At 39.8% G+C, this 26,614-nt stretch overlaps 1 protein-coding gene across 1 annotated transcript; it reads right to left on the bottom strand.

Annotated features, from left to right (window-relative positions):
* Positions 1-299: 299 nt before the first annotated feature.
* Positions 300-26,614, bottom strand: si:dkeyp-77h1.4 (putative uncharacterized protein DDB_G0290521). Its single transcript, XM_041793445.1, has 11 exons — positions 26,478-26,614; positions 16,835-16,894; positions 16,568-16,588; positions 16,160-16,423; positions 12,310-12,430; positions 11,994-12,169; positions 11,588-11,730; positions 9,499-9,646; positions 9,137-9,318; positions 7,048-7,140; positions 300-6,399 (listed from the first exon to the last, which is right to left on the bottom strand). The coding sequence occupies exons 2-11, from the start codon at positions 16,878-16,880 to the stop codon at positions 5,476-5,478; spliced, it is 2,118 nt and encodes a 705-aa protein (XP_041649379.1). The 5' UTR covers positions 16,881-16,894; positions 26,478-26,614; the 3' UTR covers positions 300-5,475.

Here is a 26,614-nt window from a genome sequence, read left to right as displayed (position 1 = left end):
GTTACAATCTGCAGCCAGCTGGGAGCTTCAGGCTCCAGCAGGTGTCAACAGTATTATGCCGTTACCTTTAGCCTGTTTAAAAATATCCATGTTGTGCCCGCTGTGCTGCGATGTGCCCTGGTGAATTTATGGCAGCTCAAAATGAGGCAGTTGAATTAGTGGCACGCACACGGGTCCTGGGGGGTGAGAAAGAGGCGCGTGACACTCAGAACAAATGACGGCTGACATTGAGTGAAACGCCTCTGTGAGATCAAACAGGCTGCAGTGAGACAAAGGAAAAAATAAACAAGGACAGCAAATGTCGTAATAGATTGTTTATTCTTAGTATTCCTTTAGACATGAAATAAAGATTTTTCTTTACAAAACATTGGTGTGAAGTTGTGCAAAAAGGGAGTACAGAGAGAACAGGTGGGACATCACACCACACCCAGGCCAGGACAAAGAAGTAAACAGAGATCCGGGCAGAGACTACTCATTTAGTGCAGAGTGCCAGTGGTAATAAAAGCAGTGGCTTCTATCAGAGGTGGGCATGAAACCAGAAACCCAGATTGATGTCATCGTTTCAAATCCCACTAGAGTGAGCCATCTTTGAGATGCTGGTAAACCAAAAGCTACATGTCATATCTGCCACTTTCTCATCAATTTTCCTTCTGAGCAGCTTGGTATTACAATCACTTACATTAAACATTAGCAGTGGTGCACGAAAATGCTGTTTTAGCAGTCTGTCAACATCAGCCCGAGGGGTTACCCGCACAGAGCTTCTCATTCATCTGCTGCCTTCATTAATTCACTCACGTACTCTGAACTGTGCAACAATGATCAATGGAATGGAAAACACCCTCACCTCACCTCACACGCAGAGCAAACTCAACGCTCTTTATATGCTACTTATGGTGTGTTTTCTTCAAGCAGTCCAGTTCAGTTTGATTTGAATGGTATGGGAGTATTTGCATTTCCACAATCTAAGTCAAGAAAGGTACCAAAATAACTGATCTGGACCATCCTGCTTTTGGGTAACCATCTAATAGGGTACCAGGTTCCAACTAGACACGCTGTAGTCCTTTGAGTGGTTGAAAGAATTGTTACTTCCTGTTTGATGGCAGTAACAATGACCAAACAAAAATATGCAATGGAAATGCAAGCAAGACCAGGATATGCCATACCAAAACATACCTAAATAAACCAGACCACTTGGTGGAAACGCACTAGATTTGCATCACTTGAATTCAATGTCTGACATATTTACTACACGTATAACACAGGCCTGCCAGTGGCTTTACTTTGTTCAGTCATGTGCACAAACAAATTTTTACAAGGCTGAGTACTATAAATATCAAGTAAAAGGTGCCATAAGGAGTGTTGGATTATGACTGAGCTATCCAAAAAAGGGTATAGGCACTAAACAGATAGACAAAAGTCACTCAAAAGTCTCAAAGTTACATTATCTGTATACACAATATATTGTGGCTTTAAACCCATTTACACTCATGATGTGAACACTTGTCATCTTTACATCGCAGGACGAGTTAAGCAGGCACATGAACACCATACTCACGACAGATGGAGAAGATGCACGTGTAAAGTACAGTGGTGTCACTCTATGCATAGACTCAGCACACAAATGCATATAAATCACTGTCATAAATCACCCACGCTCATTTGTACATGCACTTTAACGACAAAATTCCGAACATACAATGATGGCCACATTAAAAACATCATTCTGCCAGTCACACACATTTAAGATGATAAAAGGTCGATGGCATGAGCATGCTTTAGGTGACATAGGTTAAACATTTGGATACAAAGGAAAATAGTGTGAGAGAAGCCGTATGCTGCGAGTATCATCAGGATTGAATGGCAAAAACAGCAGAAAATTGGTCATAATCTTGATGGATTTTTACAATATTTGGCTTATAAATTAGTTTAAAACATTAGTGAATATTAGTGTTAGTAGTATATAATGTGTTTATATATTTGCATTTAAAGTTGGTGAGAAATTTAGTTATTCCCTTTATTATTATGTATAATACAACCAGCATTCTGTACACTAAAAACATTCAGCCTTCAAGGGGTTAAACTGGCGTACACATGCAATATTTACAAGGCTGGAATGTGTGTCTGGCTTGTGTCTGTGCATTATGATTATTTTGTATTGTTAAAACTGGTTTGAAGTTCCTTTACAGATCCAGACAACAAATGAGGCATATTCAGTGTTTTTACATTAAAATGCCTTCATAAAAAAAAAAAAAACAGCCCACTTGAAACTGTTTAACACCAAGGCCATTCGATTCATCTTGATTTTTTTGGTTTGTTCTGGTTAATGGATATCAATTGATCTCAATATCAAATCTTACATCTAAACCTATCTTGTCATATGGCTTTTTAAAATGCTGACAAATAGCCTGATTTGAATCTGCTGTAAGAAAATCTAATAGGAAAGAGAGCTACCAAGAAAGGCCAGTTGGTTGTAGATTTACTGTACAATTTCCCTACATTTCACTGACCATCCAAACGTCCATGGGTGCAATTTTGTTGCTTCTCTCACATTGCATAAACTCAACTCTTGCAAATCTAATTTTAATCTTTACACTTATTTCAGGTCACATTCAGTAACAAGTCCAGATAAGCATCTTGTTCAAGGTATAAAAGCAAAAGTTAGGCCTGAAATGCTTACAATAAGTAAAAAATCTTACAATTGGGCAAGAAAATTTAGAAAGTGAATCTACTTCATAGGCATGTAAAGCAACAAAAAGTAGCTTTTCCACCTTGAAATAGTAGTCTTAAAAGTCCATCTGATAGATCTCATACAATAATTTTCAACACGGAGAAAATTTTTTATCCTATTTCCGCAGAGTGCCATGGCCATATGATTTCAGCACCATGTACCCTTGGCAGAGGGCCACTGCTCTTCTACAGCTTTATGTTATTAATTTACACACCAGCCTTCTGCTAAAAAGAAGCCAGTTAGTCTGACTGCAATGACTACAATGGGTGAGGCGAAAAGAGGTAAGCAGATGAGCAGGGGAGCAGGAGAGCGGGGATAGTAAGGGTCAGCAGCTTGATATGTGAACTACAGGTGCACTCGGGCACCTGGTGTGCTTTCCCTAGCCTGATCCAGCACACTGCATACTAGGTGCCCAGGACCTGGTGGGCTGGTCATGGAGGGGGCAGCTGGGAGAATACCTGAAGAGCTGGGGCTTGGAGCTGGAACAGTCCTGGACAATGGCCATCAGGAGGCCAGAGCAATACAGGGCTATGGCTAACGTGGTGAAATGCCAAACTGGCATATGCTCCCATACCTGACCTGACGCGAGCAAGAAGCTGGACTGGAGTTAATATGAGATAGGCTATTAAACTGTGCGAAACAGTGGGTTGAAGTCTGATGCCAAGCTGGCTATGTATCTGTTGGATTGAAGGGTAATATGCCTCCATACTGTTTTCAAACAGTTTGCAAACAATACAACCACTCCATGCCTTAATTTTTGCTTGATTTATCTTGAAGTAACATGTTTATATGGACTTGTAAGATAAGTGTGTCTCAACATAAGAGTTATTTTGAGCATAACTCAGACAAAAACACTTGCAGAGATTTGAGTATTTGCAGTGCACAAAACCTCAAATGCTCTTCTGTTTGCTTTAATACATAAAGCTTGGTCTGTCGTCATTTTTCGTCCCAGTCACTTTACACATGAGGTAGAGACATGCAATTTCTAACACTAAATTTATCTGCACACCTCCTCTGTACCATACAAGATTGATTTCCTTGTGATTTCTCAACTCCGTGGCTTGGAAAAAGGCTTCATAGGAGTGTTTTGGAGCTTTAAAACATGCTTTGCATAAATGTTTAAGCTTTTTACAAATTTAAGAGGGCCAATGAGACTGACTCTGCTCAATGTTATTATTATAAACTTGAGCCAATAATGTATTTCAAATATTTACCAAAGGTTTTGTATTTAGTATGAGTTGAAATGATGGCCAACAAAGTAAAAGAGCTGAGAAAGGAAACTAAAGCTAAGATCGAGGCATGTTCTAAATATTCGTAACGTTTTAGATACTTTCATTCAGTATTTGACCTATAAAAGACACTCATTCTGTGGCACACTGGTGGTCCCATTAAATGCCTCGAGTTGAAGCTGGCATGAGCTCCCTCCTCCTCAAACTGAAGGAGTAATGGGATTTTTATAGAGCCACCGGGAAATCCACATCAAAGATCGTAAAGTGGTTGATCTAGACTTGAGGGAAAGGCATGGATAACATGTTTTAATCATCTGAGATATCCACAGGGAGCCTGAGTCGATATCTCAGAGGCTATTAATAGAGGGGTTAGTGTTACAAGAATATCTTTTTGTTTGGTTACAGATAAGACAAAGAAACTTTTGTTGATGTTTCTGAAGTCAGAATGCACATGACATATGCATTTCAACTATGTACAAAATGCCCAAAGCAGTGTGATTTACGTGATTAGAGGGGCTTCTTTATTGTATTTCTTTTTTTGTAGATTTGACATGACCATACCTGCCAACATTTATGTGTCAAAGGGATACAAAAGTAGTGCCCTAAGGCCATGCTAGTGCTATTGAAAACTATTATGCTAGAGAGCATAATTTTCTAACACTGTGCTGACATTTAAATCCACTCTGCACTTTTAGAAATACATGGCAGACATCTAGGTGACTTGGGATTATAAATTAAAATTCTTCAGTATAGCTCACTAAAATTTGCCCATTGCTCACAGTGCAGATATGTCCACTTGAATTAAATTGTTGGTTGCCAAGCTGTAGGGACCGAGGCTGAAATAGATGAAGTAGCAGATATTCGTAGATAATTTGGCGACTTTGGTGTCCTTATACAAACTTAAATAAACTTGTAATGAAGTCCCTAGATGGCTGTCAAATACTGGAGAAACCCAATTAGAATGGTGTTGGCAGGTATGACATGAAAATAGTTTCAGTTTCATGTTATTTATCTTTATGCAAACAAGGGGAACAAGCGGTTTGTCGGGTGGTTAGTCAAGATTTAACAAAACACTCTAGTATTCCTGTAATTCAAGTAGAAGTATAATTTTACTGAAATGTTGTAAACCTTTACTGGCTATCTATTAAGTTAAAAACACCTCATATTGAGTCAGTATCTTAATTGTAAACTCTGCAAAAGATCTCATTTGCAGTCTGACAGGTGTACTCTAAAGTTACCAAAAATGAGGCTGCTAGGTGCTTACAATTAAAACGTTTAACAATCAACAAGCCACATTTGTTGTGTGAAGATTTTAAGTAACATCTGGTCCAAAAGGTTTTGTGTTAGTATAGACGTGAGATACTGTAACTGTAATATTGTGTTCAGACATATTAAACCAAAGTCCTGGCCCAAGCTTCAGTGGTTTCTTCATTATTTGGTTGGGGTGTTCGATTGTCTACAGTGGTAGAGGATGGAAAAAAAATTAATGGGGCTTCCCTTGGATTTTTGCAAGAGGTCTCAGGTGGTGGTAGTGGTGGTGGTGGAATCCTCAGCCAAGGTGCCGTCTTTGCTGGCCTCCAGCGCAGCACCGCCTGACTTCAGCTCCATCTCAGGGGTTTTAGCAGGGGCTGCTTTTGCAGCTGAGCTACTGATGATACCAGTGTGATCTGGGCTGGGTTTGGATTCCAGGGCTGGCTCGGGTGTACCGTTGGTGATGGGCTCCGGTGTGGTTGGTTTTGGGGGCTCTGGTGTGGGAGGCGTCAGGGCACTCTTAGTTTCAGGCATTGGAGGTGTCAGAGCACTCTTAGTTTCGGGTGTTGGAGTCACGGCACTCTTAGTTTCGGGTGTTGGAGTCACGGCACTCTGAGTTTCAGGTGTTGGAGTCACGGCACTCTTAGTTTCGGGTGTTGGAGTCACTGCACTCTTAGTTTCAGTTGTTGGAGTCACGGCACTCTTAGTTTCGGGTGTTGGAGTCACGGCACTCTTAGTTTCAGGTGTTGGCAATGTTGCTTTTGGTGTAGCTGGCTTAGGCTCCGGACTCGGGGTCGGTGCAGGTTTTGGATCGGCTGGACTTGGAACAGCCTTTGGCTCAGGGCTAGGGGTTGGGCTAAGCTTAGCTTCTACTGGTTTGGGCAAGTCCAACTTTGCTTCCACTGGTGGCTCAGGAGTTTTCTTCATTGTGGGTGCAGGGGAGGTTTTAGCTTCAGCTACTGGACTGGATTTGATTTCCAAAGTTGGTGGGGTGCTCGGCTTGGACTCAGCAGCAGGAGGGGTACTTGGTTTGGTTTCAGGGGCAGCAGAAACTGTGACAACCACAGACTCGGAGGTTGGATCAGGGACGTCAGTATCAGTGTCCAGTGGGAGGGCGGTGTTGAAGCCAACGCCGGAGTCACTGGTCTCAAGGTTACCGATCCCGACCTCTTTAGAAGAAACCTCCAGACCCTGAAATTAAACACAAAACAAGAAAAGGTAGATGTTGTTAAACACTAAGAAAATTCAATGTGGCTTATAGAGCGGGAAAAGGGTTAGGATGGGTTATAACGGACACACAAGGCAGTATAAAAGAGGCATATGGACAGGATTAACAGAGTAAAACTTAATGAAAATGAAACTGAATAAAACAGGAGAAATGAAGTCATAGGGCAGCTACAGTGCAGGAATAAAAAGGTCACAGTGGCAAACAGAAAATTTCAGCCTGAGAGTTGTAGCAGACCTCAGGTTTTCTGGGAAATCAAAGTTCTACCTCTCCATGTTTAGTTTTGACTGTAAACAACTAGACAGAAAAGGTCTTTCCCAGAATACCTGAGAGATAAGAAAGGTCAGAGATTTGTCTCACCCCAAACCACATTCAGGGTTTAATCAACCAATAGTAATATCATAAAATTAAGTCTTTGTCACAAAGGGGGGCCACTGCAAAGATCTGAGACCTGGACTGATGTGATCCACTTTGTTGATGTTAGTGCGGACCCTAGCAGCAGCGTTCTGAATAAGCTGCGGCTGTCTGAACGCAGAAAACAGCATAAAAATGGAGACATGATTAAAATCGCTTAAAGACTCCTTTTAACAAGAGAAATATATCACATTTCTTACTTTAATATCCACTTCAGTGCTCTGAGATTTCTCTGTGTTGTCTGCCTGGGAATGCTTGGACTCCTCACTAAGTTTTGTGATGTTTTTGACCACCTAGGAAAGAAAGAAACAAAGGACTGAGCACACACATTATAATCATAAGAAAGAAAGAAACAAAGGACTGAGGACACACATTATAATCATTATAATCAACATCTTAAAGGTAACATATTTTGCCCTTTTAAGACAAGTTTATATTGGTCTCAGGTCCCCAAAACATTCCTGTGAAGTTTGTTTCTGGAAAAAACTCCATTATTTGATTTTTGCATGTCTAAATACCCCCTCTGTTTCAGCCCTGCTCAGAACTAGCTGTTTCTGTGGCTTTAAATGTTAATGAGCCATCTGACTCCGCCCCTCTCAGGAAATGGATGTGGCTTAATAGATGTGGCCCTCCTGATCCTCCTCTCAGGAAGATCAGGAGAAGAGGGCAGAACTTTCTTACGAGCATGGAGGGCCAACCGAACCTGGGGGCGGTGCTAACTCCCCACATGACATCATGACAGGAAAATCTAAGGGGGCATCAATATACAGTAAACATGTCAAGGCACTGGCAGCAGCCCTAGATTTGGAAATTGTGCCTCTGAGAGAAAGGTGAGTCTGATTTGTTTCTCTGTTCACCAAGTTGACATCAAAAATCCCACCCCTCTTTGATTTAGATTGGTCTTTGAAGGAAAAAAAGTGACATTGACGAAGACTGTGGGGTTACATAAGTTGAACTGTATCCTACTGAGAGTACTGTGTGCACAATTATGAAAAACAGCTGACACCAAGAGTGTTTTTGTAGTCAGGACGCTAAGCATTGTAAACACTAAGTGGCATTGGTTTTGTTTGAAAAATGGAAGCTGCCAGCTCCACAAAAACATGATTAATGAACACAGACCCTTATCTCCTAGAACGAGGTCATACACACATTATGATCCCTGGAAATAGACAAAAGACACCTAGATTTCAACTTTCAGCAAAATATTTGACTTTCTGTTAAGATTGGAGCTTAGGCACATTGGATTTTATGTAGCTAATGATATGACACATATGGATTATACATTTCTACGATCATCTATTACAAAATCATACTGTATAATGATATATATTTCTGATTTGTCAACTCCTTTGGCTCCTTAACCTCTATGTACGTTAACCCTTATTCATGTTGAAAGAACCACCTTGAGTAGTCAGAGAGTCAGCAGAAAAATCTGTTAAGAGTACTGTTATTATATACAGTGCTTAACGAATTTATTAGACCTAACCCTAAACAAAGTAAGGTTTATGCCACAGCTGCCCTAAATTAACAGCATTGGTAATTACCAAAATTATTAAATTATTATTTCTTGATTAATATGTCAAATTATAGTTATTTACTTGCATTCCTGAACAGATAAATTAGTTTTAGTGGTTGAATGTTATGCTTGATTCATTTCTGACTTCTCAGAGAAGCCCAGTGAGCCAGCTCAAATTTGGGTGAATTCAGTTTGAAATTCCTTATTCCTCTTCAAAATGGTAAAACGTGGAGAGCTCACTGAAAATGAAAGAGTCAGCATTAAAGCACTTCATGATGCTGGATGGTCTTTGAGATAAAAAAAAATGACAGGTGGTCTAATAAATTTGTTAAGCACTGTATATATAATCTAAGATCAAATATAATATACACTGTAAAATACCCAATTGATTAACGTTGAGAGAACAAATATGTTGTATTCGATGTACTTTTGATCCTAAAGATTTAAGTTGAGCCAACATTTCCTGGGGGATTGACTAACAGTTGGCGTTTCTACTTTCGTTGAGCCAAGTGAAATATATATCTCTACTGGACAAGGTTTCAACATTTTTGGCTGTGAGTATGTTATGTCAAATAACATGTAGTATTAAGTCGGGCCCTTTAACTCAAAAAAGCTGTGAAACTTGTTAACTATTTTATGTTGGGCCCACACATTCATTTTTACAGTGTAGATACTTGGTACCGGTGATGTAATCATTTTATCTCACAACTGAGGACAATGACATGGTTATGTTATCCAACCCCTGTTGTCAGTAGTGTATTTGCCCCTCCAACCTGTCTGAAGGCCTCTCCCTCATCCTCTTTGCCAGCATTCTGGGCAATCTTCTCCAGGGCTGCAGCCCTCTTTGCCCTCTTCTTCACTTTGATCAAGCAGGACAGCAGACACACCAGCAGCAAGAAAACCAGCAAGCCCAGCAGGGCAATGATGGCCACATACAAGGACTCTAGTTTGTATGCTGCATTGTGGGGAAAAAGGGGAGAGAAGAAAAGGAGTGGAAAGGTGAATAATTCAACTGACCTTTCACTGACATGTTAAAATTCTAGGGCATGATTACAGTCTAGAAAAGAAATGCCTATTGCTATAAAAACATTATTCTGGTGTAATTTAACCCATTTTCAACCATCCCCATCCTTACGTTCAACTTCCAAGTGGATCCTGGACACAACAAACTCCAGTATGTCTTTAACCTCAAAAATGCCCGTATCTGCACCTCTGACCTGATCCAGAAAAACCAGTGAGCCCTCCATGGAGAGACGGTCCTGCAAACCCAGCTCCTCTCGGGCCTGGAATGAAAAGAAATTTAAACATTTAACTTTTTGCAAAAAACCCGTAACGCTAATAAGTAATTCAAGAAAAGCATAAAGAACAGCCTTAAACGTTGAAGGTTGCTTCACAAAGGTGGGTTTAGATGTCCTTTCATAGCATCAGAGAGCCATTATAAATAGCTCAGGCCATTAGCGATTGCACTTAAGACAGCTGTAAAAATTTAAAAGGAAAATGGATCCTAGCCTTGAAAAGATGAGGCAAAAAAAACAGGATAATGGCACAAAGAAAGAGGAAGGGGGTGATTGTGTATATTGTTGTGAATTGTTAGAAATACTTCCAGAGGTGATTACCACACTTAAATGTGCAGTTATGTAGATGATACCTTCTGTTTTGCAACTGTTAAGAATGTAGATAATCAAGTGATAATAATATGCTGTTTCTACGTATCAAATGGAGAAGAACGGAAAATGATAAAACACATCTTTCCCTCTTTTCTTGGTATTTGTTAAAGCTCCTGTAAGGAGTATGTGGATTTTGGTGCCCTCTCTTATCTATTTGCTGGTTGTCCTGTCCATGCTTAAATATTGCTTTGTGATAACCCTACAATCTTGACATCTTTTTATCTTTCACTACGAGTCACTGCAGTGTAAAATGCACATGAAGACTGTTTCTGCAGGGAGCTGAAACTTACTTCATCCCACACATACCTGACAGCATACTGTAGGTGAATAGGCCTAAAACACTGTAGCTTGTAGTAGTGCAGAGGTCATCGGCTACATTTGTACAGGCTTTTTTCTTGACAGACATTTTGGGAAACAGACTTTGAGGGGAACTAACACCAAAGTTTAGAGTAATTAGCAAATTCTTGTTAGAATATTTTAATTTCATTGAAATGTTAGCAAGCCCGTGATTAACTGGTCATCAGTCAAGGGTGTACTCAACCTCTCGCTCACTGACAGCTGGGATAGCCTCAAGCCCACCCGTGACCCCCAATGGGAAAACTGGTGTATAAAATGGATAGATGGATGAAATATATGCAATTGGTCAGTAATGGTGCATAGTGCTAACATGCTATGTCTTGATTAATGAAAAATCTGTACAGAATACTTTGACTTGATTCTTTTGCAGGGATACTGTGATTTCTAAGATCGTGATATGGAAAGCTGATGAAGAAAACTCCAAGAATAGCTGATTAGTTTGTATTAATCATGCATCATATTTGCTGATAATGGTTGACAGATGGATTTCTGTAAAATGGCTCAAACTTTGATTCAAAATAAAATAAAGTTGATGATCAATGGCCTAGTGGTTAGGTTGTGCCCCATATTAGTCAGGCTTGTGGCTTTCCTGCATGTCATTTCCCCACTCTCTAATCCCTGTTTCCAGATCAGCTGATCACATGCAAGCCCTCATCAACTGATTGTTAGCTGATTCGCTCTAGGCACACTATTGGCTAATCACACTTATGCTGCCATATTTCATCTGCTCTAGCCTGGTTATGCTTTACTGCTTTCTCTACAAGCAACTTTGTGCAACCCTCCTCCACCCCAGCTCCTCCTTTATTCTGCTTCTTGCTTTTTCAATTTCATTCTGTTGTCATTGATGCCTGCTCTACTTTGTTTTTTTTTTTTGGCTGCTTCTCTCTCTGCTTTAGACTTTCCTTGTTGGCACAGGAAAGGCAGGAACAGAAGCTATTCCTGCTTGATGCTTTCCATGTAGGCTTGTGGAAGGGCAGGGGGTTCCCAGAACAGCCACACCACCAAATATAGATAAATGCAAGAAGTGAAAATTAATAACTGCTTATAAATAAAATATTTATAACTAAAAAGCATGTATTTTTCCTGACAAACTGGTACTGAATGAATAGCCATTATTAAGTCTTGTCTTATCTCTGCTGTTATTAACAAAAAATCTTCTCAACAGTCATGAGACTATTACAAATAAGTGGCTGCAATTACATTTGTAAATTCTCCTTTATCCAGCAGCAGGTGGGTTGTGGGGTCTTTGTTGAGGGTGTAGTAGAGCTGCACCAAAGAGCTGTTGAGGATCAGGTTTATCTTCAGTCTTTTACCGTATGGTATGGTGAAAAAGATGTTGTGCTCTGAGACATAAAGAGAGAAAACAGGTGAGGACTTAAATACACTGACGCTCTGCATACAGGCTCATGGATCATCTAAAATGCATTAGTCTGCTAGAGCCCATTAATGTGCAGGTCTTTAAAAAGCCATTATGACAGACAAGAAGAGCATTGTAGCCAGAGAGAGGAAACAACAACAACATCCTGATGGGGGTTGCAGGTCATTAGAAACAACTCAAGCATGTGAGGAAAGAAAAATGTGAAGATTTGTCTGTTCATGTGCTTACCTATGACATTAAGACACACTTTTTTTTGGATGTCACCTTTGGCATCCCTGACTGTGTAGCTGCCCTCATCTGCACCTGTGACGGCGCTCAGGGTGACATGGCGCTCGTCGACGCTGATTCGACCCTGGTAGCCCTCCCTGGACAAGCCTGTGCTGGTCAGCAGCACCAGAGCGGGTCTGCAGGAGAAAAAGTCAAAGAGGATAAAACTTTCTTAACCTTTTCTTGACATGGTGTCACAGTGCATGTGCATCACAGGAGGAAAATGCCATTACAGACTCTTGTGGGTAATATATATGTGTAATTCTTCTGACTCTACCTTGATGTCTGGTTTGCCTCCACAGAACTGGGCCTATACTCCAGTGTGATGGGAGGGGCCACCCCGCTCACTGGAATATTGAAGTTGTCTCCATATTTAACACCCTGCTCATTGGAGCAGTCTGGGGGTGAAAAACAAGGTGGTAAACTGTTAGTTCCTCAATAAAAGGAAGCACTTTGGTTAATTACAGAGGACTGGATATACAGTGGCTTGACATTCAAGGAGGAAGGAGTGAAGGAAGAGAAACTTTATTTGCTTTAGGCAATGCAGAAAAAAATGAAAGAAACAGAGAGAAAGGACAGATGGGGTGAAGGAGTGGGGAAGGGTAAAGAGGAAGAAATGGCATGACAGATGTGGGGAAAAGGGAGACAAATTGCACAGAAAGAAGCAGTGATCCAAAAATATCAGAGGGGCTGAAATGAAAGGGTAGGAACAAATGAAACAGAGGGAAAGAGAGACAGTAAGGACAAGATAAAGACGGGAAAACAGCGGGGAGGGAAGGAGAGAGGAGTGGGTTGGTGGTTAAAAAGCTGCATAATTACTGCCTGGCAGCTCTGACATGTTCTTACACACATACACACACCTCGCAGCACATCACTCCTTCATGTTGTGCATCTTCCACATATTGCTACTTAATAGCGGCTCTTGCCCATGCTGTGTTTGAGCCTCTCCTCTCTGTTTTTTGATGTGTGTTTGTGTGTCTGATCTTGTTAGAATGACTTGTCAGAGTCCAGAGCAAACGCCGCTGAAACTTGTAACACTCAAAGGACAAAAAGGATGTGTAACTGAGAGGTTTATGCTGCTGCTGACTGAATGATTAAAGCAGGAGAAATCACAGCTCCTACACAGCCCTGACTCTGACTCCAAATCAGATTTAAGAGGCTTATTTCTCAGGGGGAAGGATTGGGGAACTGATGCCAGTAAGTGACAGAGGAAATATTCAAATCTTTGATTTAGACAGCCTAACACCTGTGAAAACACTCATTTCTAGCTCTGAAAACATTACTTCATGAGTAGAAATTTATGATAAGTGCCATTTAAATGTACTTTGATAATTGAAGCATTGGCAAAGGAAAATGGCCTCTCTAAATGCCATTTATTCTTAGGGCTGTGGGTACTAATGCATTCATTTGTGATGGGATTAAGGTCCATAATAAGTGTATCAATTTTTTAAACACATTAATCACATGCTTTATTGTCCCGTTCAGCACACTTTGGTTAAGCAACTGCAGCGTCTCCCTGCAGCCACAGTGACATAAAATAAGACTCCTTAATGTCTCAGTTCAGCATTTTAAAAAATCAGACAGCTCAGAAGACAAGTCAAAAGTCATCTGCTCCTTGTGTTACCAAACATTTCACTTATTTACAGTTCTCTTAATTTCTCTTAATCCATAACAAGTTATTTTTACACAGAAAAGTTAATGTTGTAATTGTTGCTCTATTTTCTTTTAGGATTAAAATTGAAAAAAAAAAAAAAAAGGTCAGTATCCAAGGAAGTCCCTTACCTTTGGTGTAAGACAGTAAAAAAGTCCAAATTGCAACAAAAAGGTGTTACAAATAGTGAAATTCAAAATGCACTAAAAGGGGCAATTAATCATGATAGACGGCAGAAACTCTGAGATACATCACTGAAATTTCAGTCGTTGTGTGATAAATGTATTCTTCATGTTAAGATAGTTACAGAATTTGATACATAATCAAGAAGAGGCAGCTATTTCAAATTTAGTCTTCTTCCTTAAATTTAAATGTTCATTAGTTGTAGTCACACACTTTAGTCATTTTTAACCTTTAAAGTTTTGGTCTAGTTTGAGTCAACAAAACTCTTTGATCCGTAAAAACAGACAAGGACTCAATACAAACTGGTTGGGTTTAGCATGAATGAGGAAAAGAACTGTCAATATAATGAGTATGAATATTACTTACAGCAGCATGCAGCTGAGTATTTTCAACCAGATACCACATTTGAGTTTATTAGATGCAAATTCTACCCCTGGCATATACGGCAGAGTTTCAGATTACAATACAAAATGGCTGCAGACCATAGATCTCAGACGGACCCTCCTGCAGACCGTTACTGAGATGCTGTCTCTGTCAGAACTCACATGCCATAATTTGCTGCTGCAACATATTTCCAGTTTTAGATTTGAGCCACATTGCAAACAAAACAGACTAAGCAACATTTCATAAATGAAACAGAAGAAAAAGGTCAGAGGTCTTTTTGTATAAACCCATTTTAGAGTAGATTGTAAATGGTGGCTGGCTTTAGCTTTGTTAGTTTTAGCTAAAGCTAATATTAGCTACACTAGCCACATAGTTAACTTTACTAAATAAGCCAATTCAGCAAAGTTAGCTTTAGCAACGTGAGCTTTAGCAACAGATTTAGCAACGTGAGATTTAGCAACAGCTTTAGCAATGTGAGATTTAGCAAATGCAGCTAAAGCAAATGCAGCTAAAGCTAATAGCCATAACATAGCTATGTAGATAATGACATAGCTATGTAGATAATGAAGCTACTTAACTTACAAAGCTAACGTTAACTTCTGAGCTTTAAATGATTAGATATCCATGAGCTTTGGGGAGCAGGTGGCCTAGTGGTTAAAGGTGCTCCCCATGTATGCAGGCGGCCCAGGTTCGAATCCGGCCTGGGGCCCTTCACTGCATGTCTTTCCCCAACTCTTGACCCTGTTTCCGACTCTATCCACTGTCCTCCTCTATCTAATAAAGGCACAAAAATGCCCAAAAATAAATCTTTAAAAAAAAAAAAAAAAATTTTCAGTGAGCTTTGTTAGCTTCAGCTTAAGCTACGCTAGTGTAGCTCTATTATCTATGTAGCTTACACATATAATGGAGATACGTAAGCTATGTAAGCTTCGATGCTATGTTACTGTGCAGGTCAGGTTTTTTTTTTTACTTCTAATGATTGGTATCCTTACCCTTACCCTTACCCTAACCTAAACAAAAGTTTAATCTGATTTTATTTTTAAAGTTTTGACATGTATTTCTCTTCTAACAGATGTAGCATCTCACAGTAACGTCTTGCTGCTCCACACAGGAACACACAAACAGAGTGACTGGGTCACTGTCCCATAAAACAAATTTCTGTTTACAATTATAGCTTAGACAGTAGATATTCTTTAATGTTAAATTTTCTTTTTAATTTTTAAACAAAAAATAGGCAAAGACTTTGTTTACTTAATCCTTGACTATTTTTAGCTAAATGCCATACAGTTCACAGATTCCAGATTCTGTGTTTTTGTTGTCTTTTACAATAGAAAACAAAATACTCAATACATTTTCATTGTAAACAGCAGCTTAGACAAAATCCAAAAAATCCCACCAAAAGATAATTTTGCAAAAATGTAATATATATGTTTTACATGGCATTTATTTGATTCTATAGACTAAATGCTACATGAGATCCATCCATCCACTACCTACACTGCTTATCCCCAAAAAAAATCCTAAAAACAAGCACATGCACAGGGAGACCATGCAAACTCCACAAAGAAAAGTCCTGTCTAACCAGGTTTCAAACCAGGAACCTTCTTGCTATGAGGAGAACCACTGCACTAACTACAGCCATTGCTGGATGAAATGGCTGGTATATTAAATCGCATACCAATCAGTGAAGCAAGTAATTGTTTGGTGTTGTTGTAACTCATTAGTGCTGATCATGGCGAGAGTTTAATATGATTTGTCAAGTCAGAAAGATCTCCAGAATCACAGCTACATTTTTTGACTTGACAAAGTTCACAGGAAAAGAGTCTTGACTAATGGTTAAAAACACACTTATAATTTCATGGTGCTGAAATAGTCATTGAGGGTGTAACATGCCATGTATCATCATTACCTCTGACGTAAAGCCTGATTCGTTTGACGTTCCCATCTGGATACTTTACTGTGTACACGCCCTCGTCTCCTTCGCCCACTGCATCTACAATGAGGTGGCTGAGTTGGCGGTTGAGTTTTGCTCGACTGCTGACCACTTTGCTGTCTTTCATCAGGTCTATCTCAGGTGACCGTTGACCAGATTTAAAGGAGACCTCCACTGAGAGCGAGGGCAGCAAGATGTGGAAATCCTCCCCATGGTACATAGTCCTGGTTTCCTCATTGACTTGATTGTACAATGGAAAAATAAAGAGAGGAGGAGGAAGCAATTACAAACACAGAAGAAAGCAGGAAAAAGTTCATGTTTAATAATTCATAAGCCACGAATTTAGACATTTATATCATGAGACACAGGTTTGTTGAATCCTACCTTTTACAGGGGCAGAAAGGGCTGCAGAGGAAGGAGGAAAATGCAAATTAGACTCCTTTTATGCTTTAGATTACTTAACATTTGTTCAATTTTAGTGTTCCAACATCCTCTAAATGAATCAAAGCTCTATTAAATCAATATTTCTTTAGCAAATAATACAGTGAGACATCATCAGCTGTATGACGTCATGTTAACTTTGATGGTAAAGACTTAGTTTCCATTTTTCAAGACAACAACTAGAGGAAACGGGGAGTTTTCTTCACGTACCTGCTGTGAGTAAAAGGCTGAATACGATCACCCTGACTGTCACCATCCTGGCAGATTCTTCTAGAAAGTTAAAAGGAAACATAAAAAGTCCATATTATACTCCAGAATATTTTAGCGGCATTCAAAATATTCATCAACAGTCACTCTTTGCTTCTTTAACTTTCAAATCACCAGACAGGGATTTTGATAGGACATGCAGGTGATGGATGTTGCTTAACCCAGTTATTCACACTTGTATATGACTTCATCCCAGTGTGATGACTCAAGCATCCACTGAGACCCATAAAGTGAACTCTACCCTCTTAATGTTTGATTTTATTTTCACAGAGATTTATTTTGCAACCCTGCACCCTGCACTAAAGCACACTGTTAACTCATAGGGACAGTTTTATATAACCAGAAATAACATGATTTAGAGTAGTGTGACTAATGCAATTAGTTTCTTTACTGGCTACAAGTACTAATTCAGTGATCACCATGCACCCAACTGTAATCAAGGCTAAACTGTGACCTAAAATACAACCCTTTCACTGTTATGGTTGCAAAGAAGCAAAAACACAAACCTGCACTTATAAGACAGAGGTAAAAAAGAGGTTAAAGCTACACAAGGCCATATTTATTCACTAGACTTTGGTTAGAATCGCACATTTTGGTCACTAACAATATATTAATAAATTAAAATTAAAATGTCTGTTCAGAACTGCCTCTGTTTTTTTTTTAATGATGCAGTTTTAATCAAACTATTAATCAGACTGCACTTGGTCAATAATTAGTCAATAGCAGCAATTATGAGCTTGCATCTTCCAGCTTCTATGTGCTACAACCAAGTGGCAAACTCCCATGTTGAAAAATGAAGGTGAAGTAGCAGGGTAAAAACACTTCAGTTCCTCCAGTGTCCACTTGAGGCTGGCTGCAGAAACACCAAAAGTCACATACACACCCATGGGTAGCCTTTAAAACCTGCAGAGCACTAGCGTGCCCATTTCATATCTATTTTTAACCGCGGGTAGAGTTGCAACCAAATGAGATAGAGCAATATTTCTTTTTGCATATAAAACATTTCTGCACAAGAATGAAATATTCTTCCTTCTTTTGCAGAAAAAAGTAAAAAGTAGTAAAAAGTGAAAAAATCAAAAACAATATACCATATTATATTCCGGACCACTGCCTTTCACAGCACTTCCTACTTTACGTGATGACGTATGATGACGTTTGTCTGCATGAACCTATCATGTTGTTTTCTTGCAGGTCACAAGTCACCCTTGTTTCTGTTTCTAACACGGTCTTCTGCAAACATATGTATGCTCAAAAGTATCCGGCACACTTAGAGATTTGATTTCACCACTGTAAATAGTTTATATTTTTATAAACATGCTTTCTTTTCACAAAATTTCATTTTATTTTCAATTTTGCCTTATATGGTAGGTCATAAAGGGTTAACTGCCAACTTTTACAGCAGAAATGGACATGTTAACAGACTGGCTAAAAACATTTTTTGGTCATTATATTCAATGCTTTTGTGGGTACATCACACCATACAGGAGTTGAATATTTTTAAAGCCCATCCCTTTTGATTTAAACAAGGATCTTAACTTATGCATTATTAGTGGCATGGCTGATATAACAACAATGTAGCTGTCGTCTTTGAGGCTTTGTGCTGCCTTCCATTTAACCTGAAACTTGGATGTCAGAGCTGGGAAGGCATCACACCTGAGTTGAATGTGTTCTAGTGGCTATGAGTTGGTAACTCAGGGCACTGAAGTTGCTTTGACTTTCCAAATTGGCATTTCGAGTTCGGGGCACATCTGTGATGACATATGCGACTAACATTTTCAAATTTCTGAGTTCTAAAAATAATCTCCCTCATATCCCTGTTATTCTGTTTCGAGGGTAAGCTAAGATACGTCAGCCTGCCACACACAGAAAGACTTTCAAAATCATAAACCGACGTTGTTTCTACCTGAGACCCCACACATGACGACAAATAATCACTGGCTTTCTTATTCTTACAATATGTGATGTGAAAAGAGAGGATAAACACAGCACACCACACTCAAACAGTATCTGCCTGGTCTTGTCTCTCAAAACACTCATTCCTGTGCTGTCAGAGCGACTTTAGAGTGAAGAAGCTGTTAGCTGCATGCTTGGTCCATTGCGGCTATTCATCAGTTAAACGCTCATTTTGTTGCCACAAATCAACAAGTGTCTCCTCCATTTCTGACCTCCATCGTTGCCATGGCTGTGTTTTTGTTTTATTTCCTCCTTTAGTCAACTTGCTTCCTGGCTGTTGCTTTGTTCTATCTTGAGAACCATCTGATGATCAAGCCTTTCTTGGTTGGCATGAGCCCGACAATCAGCACAATTATTGTGTAGTGTGTCACCTGCCTAGGTTTAAGAGATATTGTTTCAAATATGGCGGCTGCTTCAGATTAGACTCATAAGCCCGATTTGACACTCTAGCTTCACTCAATATTTTTAACAACTCTCCCTCTATCTCTCTTTTATTCTCTCTCTACACCTTGGTGGTGCTAAGAGCTTAACAGCTTTGCATTAAAAGCATCGGTCTTCAGTGTTAAATAATAAAGTCAGTGTAGTAGAAACTGCTGTTCCTCAAGTGTGCACTTGAAGCTGGCGGCAAGAGGGAGTTCTGTACACACACCCATGTTACATGCTCAATTTACAGGAGAGATAAACATGTTAACATCTGAACCAAAAACAAAAACAAAACAAATTTGGTATCAATAACTTATATCTTTATTGGTACACACTGTGGAGGGGTTTTTTAAAAAACTTGCCTCTTGTGATTATAGAGCATACATTTACATAATTAGGAGAAGTGTGATTTTTTTTTTTTAAACTGGGTAGACTGGAGGTTAGCGTGAGACATCATGGTGACCGCCTTTGGTGGGCAACAAAATTTGTGTCAGAAAACACTGGGTGACATAACAGAGATTAAGTCCATGTTTCATACAGTCTATATTCAGCACACACTAGTCGCTGCTTTTGAACTCTTTTGGATCGCCAGTCTGGACTTGGCTTACCAGGCTTTTTCCTAGGAAGCAGGCACGCTTAAGGGCTGGTATTGATTTAGCTTTGATTCTTTTTAATACTAATCACCGTCCAATATGGCAGGGGCTTATTTGCCATTTTCTTTATAATGACAGGTGCGGCCAGGCTAATCATCACTCATATGAGCTGCTATAACAAGCACAATGACAGCTAGGTGTCTCCATCACATCTCTTACAGGGCTTTGCTCTCAATGTTATTAGATAAACAGGTATTCCTAAAAAGAACAATACTTTCGTAGAGATGTTATGTGGTAGAAATATTCATTACCTTAAAAGAGTTGGTATTTCTGTTGTATTTAAATTGATGATTACGACTGATCACGATTGATGTAGAGATCCTTTTCAAGGTTCATGTGGCCTCGATTGCTCGGTCTTGCTGTACCCTCTATAACAGCAAGAGAATTAGACCCTACCTGACAGAGCATCAACACAGCTCCTGGTACAGGCTGGGCATTGACTATTACTGGCAGGCCTCCCTGCATGCACATTTAAACCTCTGCAGATGATACAGAATGCAGCAGCGCGTCTGGTCTTCAACCAGGACAGCACATGTCACTCAACTGTTCATCTCTTGTCCACTACGCTCAGTACTTCCATCACATCCAGTCCCTAAGTCACTTGTTGTCTGTTATCCCTCGATAGTGGAATGAATTACCTCACTCGATTTGATCCACAGTCCTCTTCTACTTTCAAGAGAAAGCTAAAGACGCAGCTCTTTAGAGAACACTATGCACTTAGCTCGGCTCTTCTCCACTGTTGTTCTCAGTGGTTGAATGAGTCTACAGTTGGCTGAGTGAGTGACCTGGCACTTGGTACTTTAGTCATTATATGTTAGTAAAGACAACTGAATTCATGGTGATGATGGGAGGTCTCATGTTAATGATTGGTTTGCTGATGTTAAAAACAAAAACTTAAGTTGTAAATTCCAAAGTCTCTCCATTATTCCCGGAAATTTACTAAATTGTACTAAAGATGTTCCATGAATTTAATGTGTACAAGTAGTGTGCTATTTATGAAGTAACTGCTTCTATGAGTAAGGATTCTGTGTCTTCAATATTTACCCTTTGGAAAGGAAAAATGGTTGGGAAACACTGGTCTAGGCTACCATGATAGCAGGAAGTGGAGTTACCACAGATCCCTGATTGTGCTGTGGATGTCCCAAGGGCCCAAAATCCACCAGTGGGCGGATCACCAGGGGTGAAAAGACTTGAACAAAAGAAATGCCATGGAGCTTGACCTTGGCTGCCTACGAACATGTGTGTCGACATTTGTCAACTTGATGTGATGAATCCTCAGTGCCCTGTATGCCTAAAACTGATGCACATGACTGTACTTCAGATTATAAATCTTATTCTTAGAAACTCAAGTCAAAAAACCTGTTTGTGTCATTGGAAGCTTTCCTCTTACTGCAAGCAATGTATATCTTGTATTTTGTGCTGAAAAAGATGCCTACCTGAACTTGTCAGAAGAATGTGGCTTAGAATAGGTGATATAGATATTTTTACTTGAAAATCAACAAATACATTTGCTTGGATACAGGTTTTTGAGGTGTCATTTTGACTACTGCCCCTCAAACTCTCAGGAATACCCTTGAACGTTAATAAAAAGTTGTGCTAAAACAACCAGTGGCATGTTATTCTGAAGTTCTATCTGATTAAGAGCTGTCTGAGGTGTTTCCCACTATAAAGAGAAAAATATTATTTTGCCTAAAATAAAAGCCTTTACTTGGATGAACCTCAAACACTTAATGTTGAGGATCACAGAGGAATGGGGAAAATATAATTTCCACAAGCCTTTCTGAGAATTCCTGATTAACTGCAGCATTGATGATGTGAACATCATTCCAATGCGCTGATACATCAGGAGCTTCACATCAAGGGGCTTGGAGCGGAGGAAACTTTTCAGTGGTTTACACTTACAAAGCCTAGAAGGGGAGGTGGGGAAAACACCTGCAGTGCTCACAGTCAGCAGCTAAGCAGCACGCTGTCAAGGTTATCTATGTGCCACCAAAAAGTGTGTACTTCATTATTCATATGCTGTATGCTTCATTATTCATTCAGAACACTGGGCTTTATTTAACCTTGCATACATTAGGCCTGCATTGTCTTTTTCTTATCTTGTAGATGTTCTTATAGGAGCACTGAGGATTCAATCACACTATCACACTAAACATCTAAAAAAGCTTCAGAGCAGATCTGCAGAGGATCTAATGCTCGCTTTAAATTCAATTTATGTACCTTGCCTAAAGGCTTTTATTGAGCTTGAGACTTTAATAACAACACACGGTCGACCTTTAGTGTATAAACCCAGTGACTGATTCAACTTCCTGTAGCTTTAAAAGGGAGCCATTTAGATTTATAATTTGATAGTGATATAAAAAAAAAAATACCAGCAGGCATATGTCCTAAAGATCTCTTCCCGTTTAAGTGTATGTGCATGTTTACAGCAACCACCAGCCTTTACACCACTGTCAGGGATTGTCTATTGATTATGTGTCTGAATTTAAACACAGAATAATTCATGGAATTCCAGATAATTAATACAAATGGTGAGGCCATGAGTAAGAACAAGCCAGAGCACAAAGGCCTGCATGCAGGACTGTGTTATTCTTCACTATACCTCATGATGTTTTTCTTAGAAGAATAACAAGCAATCACAACACTTAGGGAAATAAAAGGATGTGAAAGTGCAACTATGCAACCAAGAGACATGGGAGAAAACACAAGAAGAGCATATTTTACAAAAGAGAAGTTGCTGCTGTTTCCATTTATAAAGCCCAGGAGGGATTAGGAGGAACACCTGCAGTGCACTTTGCATTAGAGTCACACTTTGCAGCAGCTAATAAACCTGCAGTAAAAATAAAAGAGTCTCACTGTACACAGGAGACAACACATAAGCAAGGCTGCTCAAAGGGAGGGATGAAGGGGAGAGCTTTTTGGGGCTCAGCCAAATGAGGGGCCCATGGAGGTCAGGAAAATCATGGTCCATTGTAAAGGTCAGTTCAGATGACTTTATTTATCCTCAAAGGGAAGTTAAGCAGTGATAACCATATTTTATATATGACTTGAATCATAATAACACTCTTATCTAAGAAACAAAGGATGTATTTTATTATTATTTTTTATGCTGTAGAACAATATAGCCATTATCAAAATTTAAACCCCTTCTCAAAGCAAAATAACCTTTTAGGTAATGTTAACAATGTGGATGGTCCATTGATGAAAACATTTGGAAAATAATGTCAGACTTTAAAGCTAAGCCTTTGTCTGCGCAAATGTAAGACAAAAATGAAGTATTTACAAAAAGACAAAAAAGAAAAAAATTGGCAAAATAGGTTAGAAATGGAATTGAATGAGAAAAAATGGTATAAAAGTCAGGAAAAAATGGGTTAAAAGAGGCAAAAAAGGTATAATAGCTGAAGAAATGGGTTAAAAAAAGGCAAAAAATGGGCGGGAAAATGGTGAAAAGCAGTTAAAAAGTGGCAAATTTGCTTTAAAGTGGCAAAAATTTGCCAACAAAAAGTGCTGTAAATTGTTTTACAGAAAAGTAAAAATGGGGTAAAAGAGGCAAAAATGGGCATAAAAATGGGGAAAAGTTGGGCCCAGATGGCATAGTGGCTTAGGGTGCTCCCCCATTGGTGACTGGTTCTTATCCAGCCTGGGCCTACTTTCCAGCATGTCCCTCTCCCACTCTCTTATCCCTGTTCCCCACTCTAGCCACTGTCCTCCTCCATGAGTAAAGACGTAAAATAAACCCAAAACATCTTTATACAAATAAAATGGTGGAAAGCAGTTAAAAAGTGGCAAAAATGGGTTAAAGGAGGCAAAAACAGGAAAATAGCTTCAGAATAGAGAAATGACAAAGCACTGAGCCATCACCACTGTGTCTGCACTTATTTGTCTGGTATCTGCTTTTCTTTGTTATTTGAGTATTTTTATTGAGTTTCTTTATCCATTTGAAGAGAATAATACACATGACGTGACAGTCCAAAATGCTGTTTCACCTACTATCTCATACATCCCTCTGCACTGTGTATGCCACACCTGCACAAATAGCTGGGCAGAGAGCCTAAAAGCTGACTGATCTTATTGCATCTGAAACAAAATATGGAGCAAAGCTGCATCACACAGAACAGTGTCTCTTGGCTAGCAAACCTTTAGTGTCCCTTGCTACAGTCATCTATATCACTCAGATTACACTGTGATTTTATTACTGCAGCTTCCATTTTTGTTACTGGAATTTTCTCAGAGCTTTAAAACCCAGTGTATCACGCCCTGATCGTAATTTACAACATACAAAAACTGACTGTTGACCCCTGTGGCTGTCAACATTTAATTAATTCAGCTGCCAGTTTTGGAAGCAGGTTTAGTTGGCTCTGAAGAAAAAAGAAAAGTGAGCTGTGTCCATCTGTTTGTCTCAGCAGTAGGCCTCGTGGAAATACCACAGCCAATCTGGTGTTTCTACGCAAGATTTGTGAAGCAAGAAATCCAAAATCTCCTCATTTATTTTGTGCATTTTTTGAGCATTTATGACCCAAACTACAAGGGCATCCTCACTTGGTAGTATCATGCAAACACATGAGAACACATGCAATAGTTTGAACCTTTTTGCATGCTTTCCTCTTGGGCTGCAAAGCATGCACAAAGACAAATATGCCATCTGCTGTCCTTGCATGACTCGCTTCACTTAGCTTCACTCAGAGATTATTTCTCTGCTCTCCTCATCCTTCTTTTCTTCCATTTTCTCACATCTGACACCATTCTCACATCAAGTGTTACTTTCTTCCAGTATCACAACCCTGTTAAGAGTCTTCCTCTCCTCCTCTTCTATAACTTTCCCTCTGTTTGACAGGTCAGCGTCATCTCTCACTTTCTTTCCACCACATTTCATCCTCTCAGTGAGACTCCTCTTAACCCTACATCCTCCCCTCTCCATCTTAGGCCATCACTCTCATTTCCCCCCTTTTCTCTCTCTCTCCCCTCTCTATCATGTCTCTTTCATCCTCTCCTCCTCCTTATCTTACATAATCCAAGCCCGTGCATCCCACTCTGAAATCAAAGCCTGCTCCTGTGTGTGTTTCTGACTCCAAACCTCCCTACTTACTGGAAGAACAGGCAGGTCTTTGTCCATGTGCGTTAAAGAGGCGGAAATGCCATCAATGACTGCAGATGTGGGGATCTTTACAAAGCAACCTCTGTTTTCTGACCCCTTCATCATTTTTCTTTCATTTTCACTTTACTCCTTGCACAAGGGATGAGGAGAAATTGCTCTCAAGTCCCACTGAGGATGCTTGCTGGAAGTGCAGCTCAAACGCACGTTAACAGGCATGCATGAACAGATGCATGCTGTACTCTCTTCTCACAGCACTAGACATTTATTAAACATGAGGCTGCAAAAAGAAAAAAGAGGAATGCTGCACAAGAGACACACAGGGGAAAATGGCTGAATGTTTACTTGGGGTGCACCACTCTCGAATAGGGTTTTGTTGTTAAGTGAAAATTTCCTCTACTGATTAAAAATATCCAAACTGGCAACCTCTGCAACACTGGACTAATAGTGAATTTGCAGGAGAAGGGAAACAAGTTAAAAAGCCTGAGGATCAAGTCTAGACAGAAAGCAAATATGTAAATCCTAAAGTTTATCTTTGATATAAAGCCTGCAGCACCTGACAACCTATTTCCTTTCAAAGCTTAGCTGCAGTGAACTAAAGGATGAGACAGGTTTCCACCATATTGCATGCACCTGTCAGATCCATTACAATCATATGACACTAGAGAGGGGCAGGGAGAGGAATGGTGAGGCTATAGGCCTATGTGACAAACACAGCATAGGAAGGAAGAAAATGTGGAATCATTTGTGTCAAAGATAAGATTCGAGTACATCCGTTGCCCTTGAGTCCCTGCAGGCCTTGATGCAGCTCTGGCCACAGTCTGCCAGCAGCAAACTGCAGGCGGAGGCAGCACAGCCAGAGAGGCTTCAGTCTGGTGCATCCTCTCAGATAATGGATGCTGTTAAGCTTTTAAGTGTGCAGATCATTTAGCCTATGACTTCCTTATCTTTAATGAGGGTGGCTTAAGGTGAAGGAGACAGGGCTATCATTTCTTTGTGATCATTATGTCAAGAGTGTAAATAAGAGTTTAATTTTCATTATTTTAATTAATGTCCACTTAGAATTATCTTTTCTTAATTAATTCAAACAGCAACATAAAAAGCATATGACATCATTCTGCATCCTTCAAAATAAAACTGCACTATATTTCCATCTGAGTTCAATAAACATGTTGAGAATTTATCCAGTGAAGGCAAAGCCGGCTCCATCCCGGGACATTTCACTCAGTAAACGTTATCAACATATTTTCACACCCTTCCTCGTTGACACTTGAACGCATATCTGGTGATAAACCTCCGGTTCTAAGTCTGATCAGTCACCTAGCTCCAGGCCGGGACAGCCGATAACAGCATCAACCAAAAAACTGCAGAATTTAACCCGTCATGCACCAGTCACATGTTAGACACACGTCCGCACATGCATGTTAGGAAATAAAAAGGCCAGAAAAACAGCGACTGAGCTCACCTTGAATCGCCCAGCTGAAGTCAAGAGGAGACGTCGGGATGCCTTCAGTGGTCAAAACGAGTGTGGACGCTGCCGGTTGACTCCCTCGTCGTCTCCCTCCCTTTCAACCTCGCCCCCCTCAAGAGCCGCACTTCACG

The sequence above is a fragment of the Cheilinus undulatus genome, linkage group 8 (assembly GCF_018320785.1).
Source record: "Cheilinus undulatus linkage group 8, ASM1832078v1, whole genome shotgun sequence".
Lineage (NCBI taxonomy): Eukaryota > Metazoa > Chordata > Actinopteri > Labriformes > Labridae > Cheilinus > Cheilinus undulatus.
The sequence above is the reverse complement of the archived record's forward strand: the minus strand, read 5'-3'. Positions and strand labels throughout refer to the sequence as shown.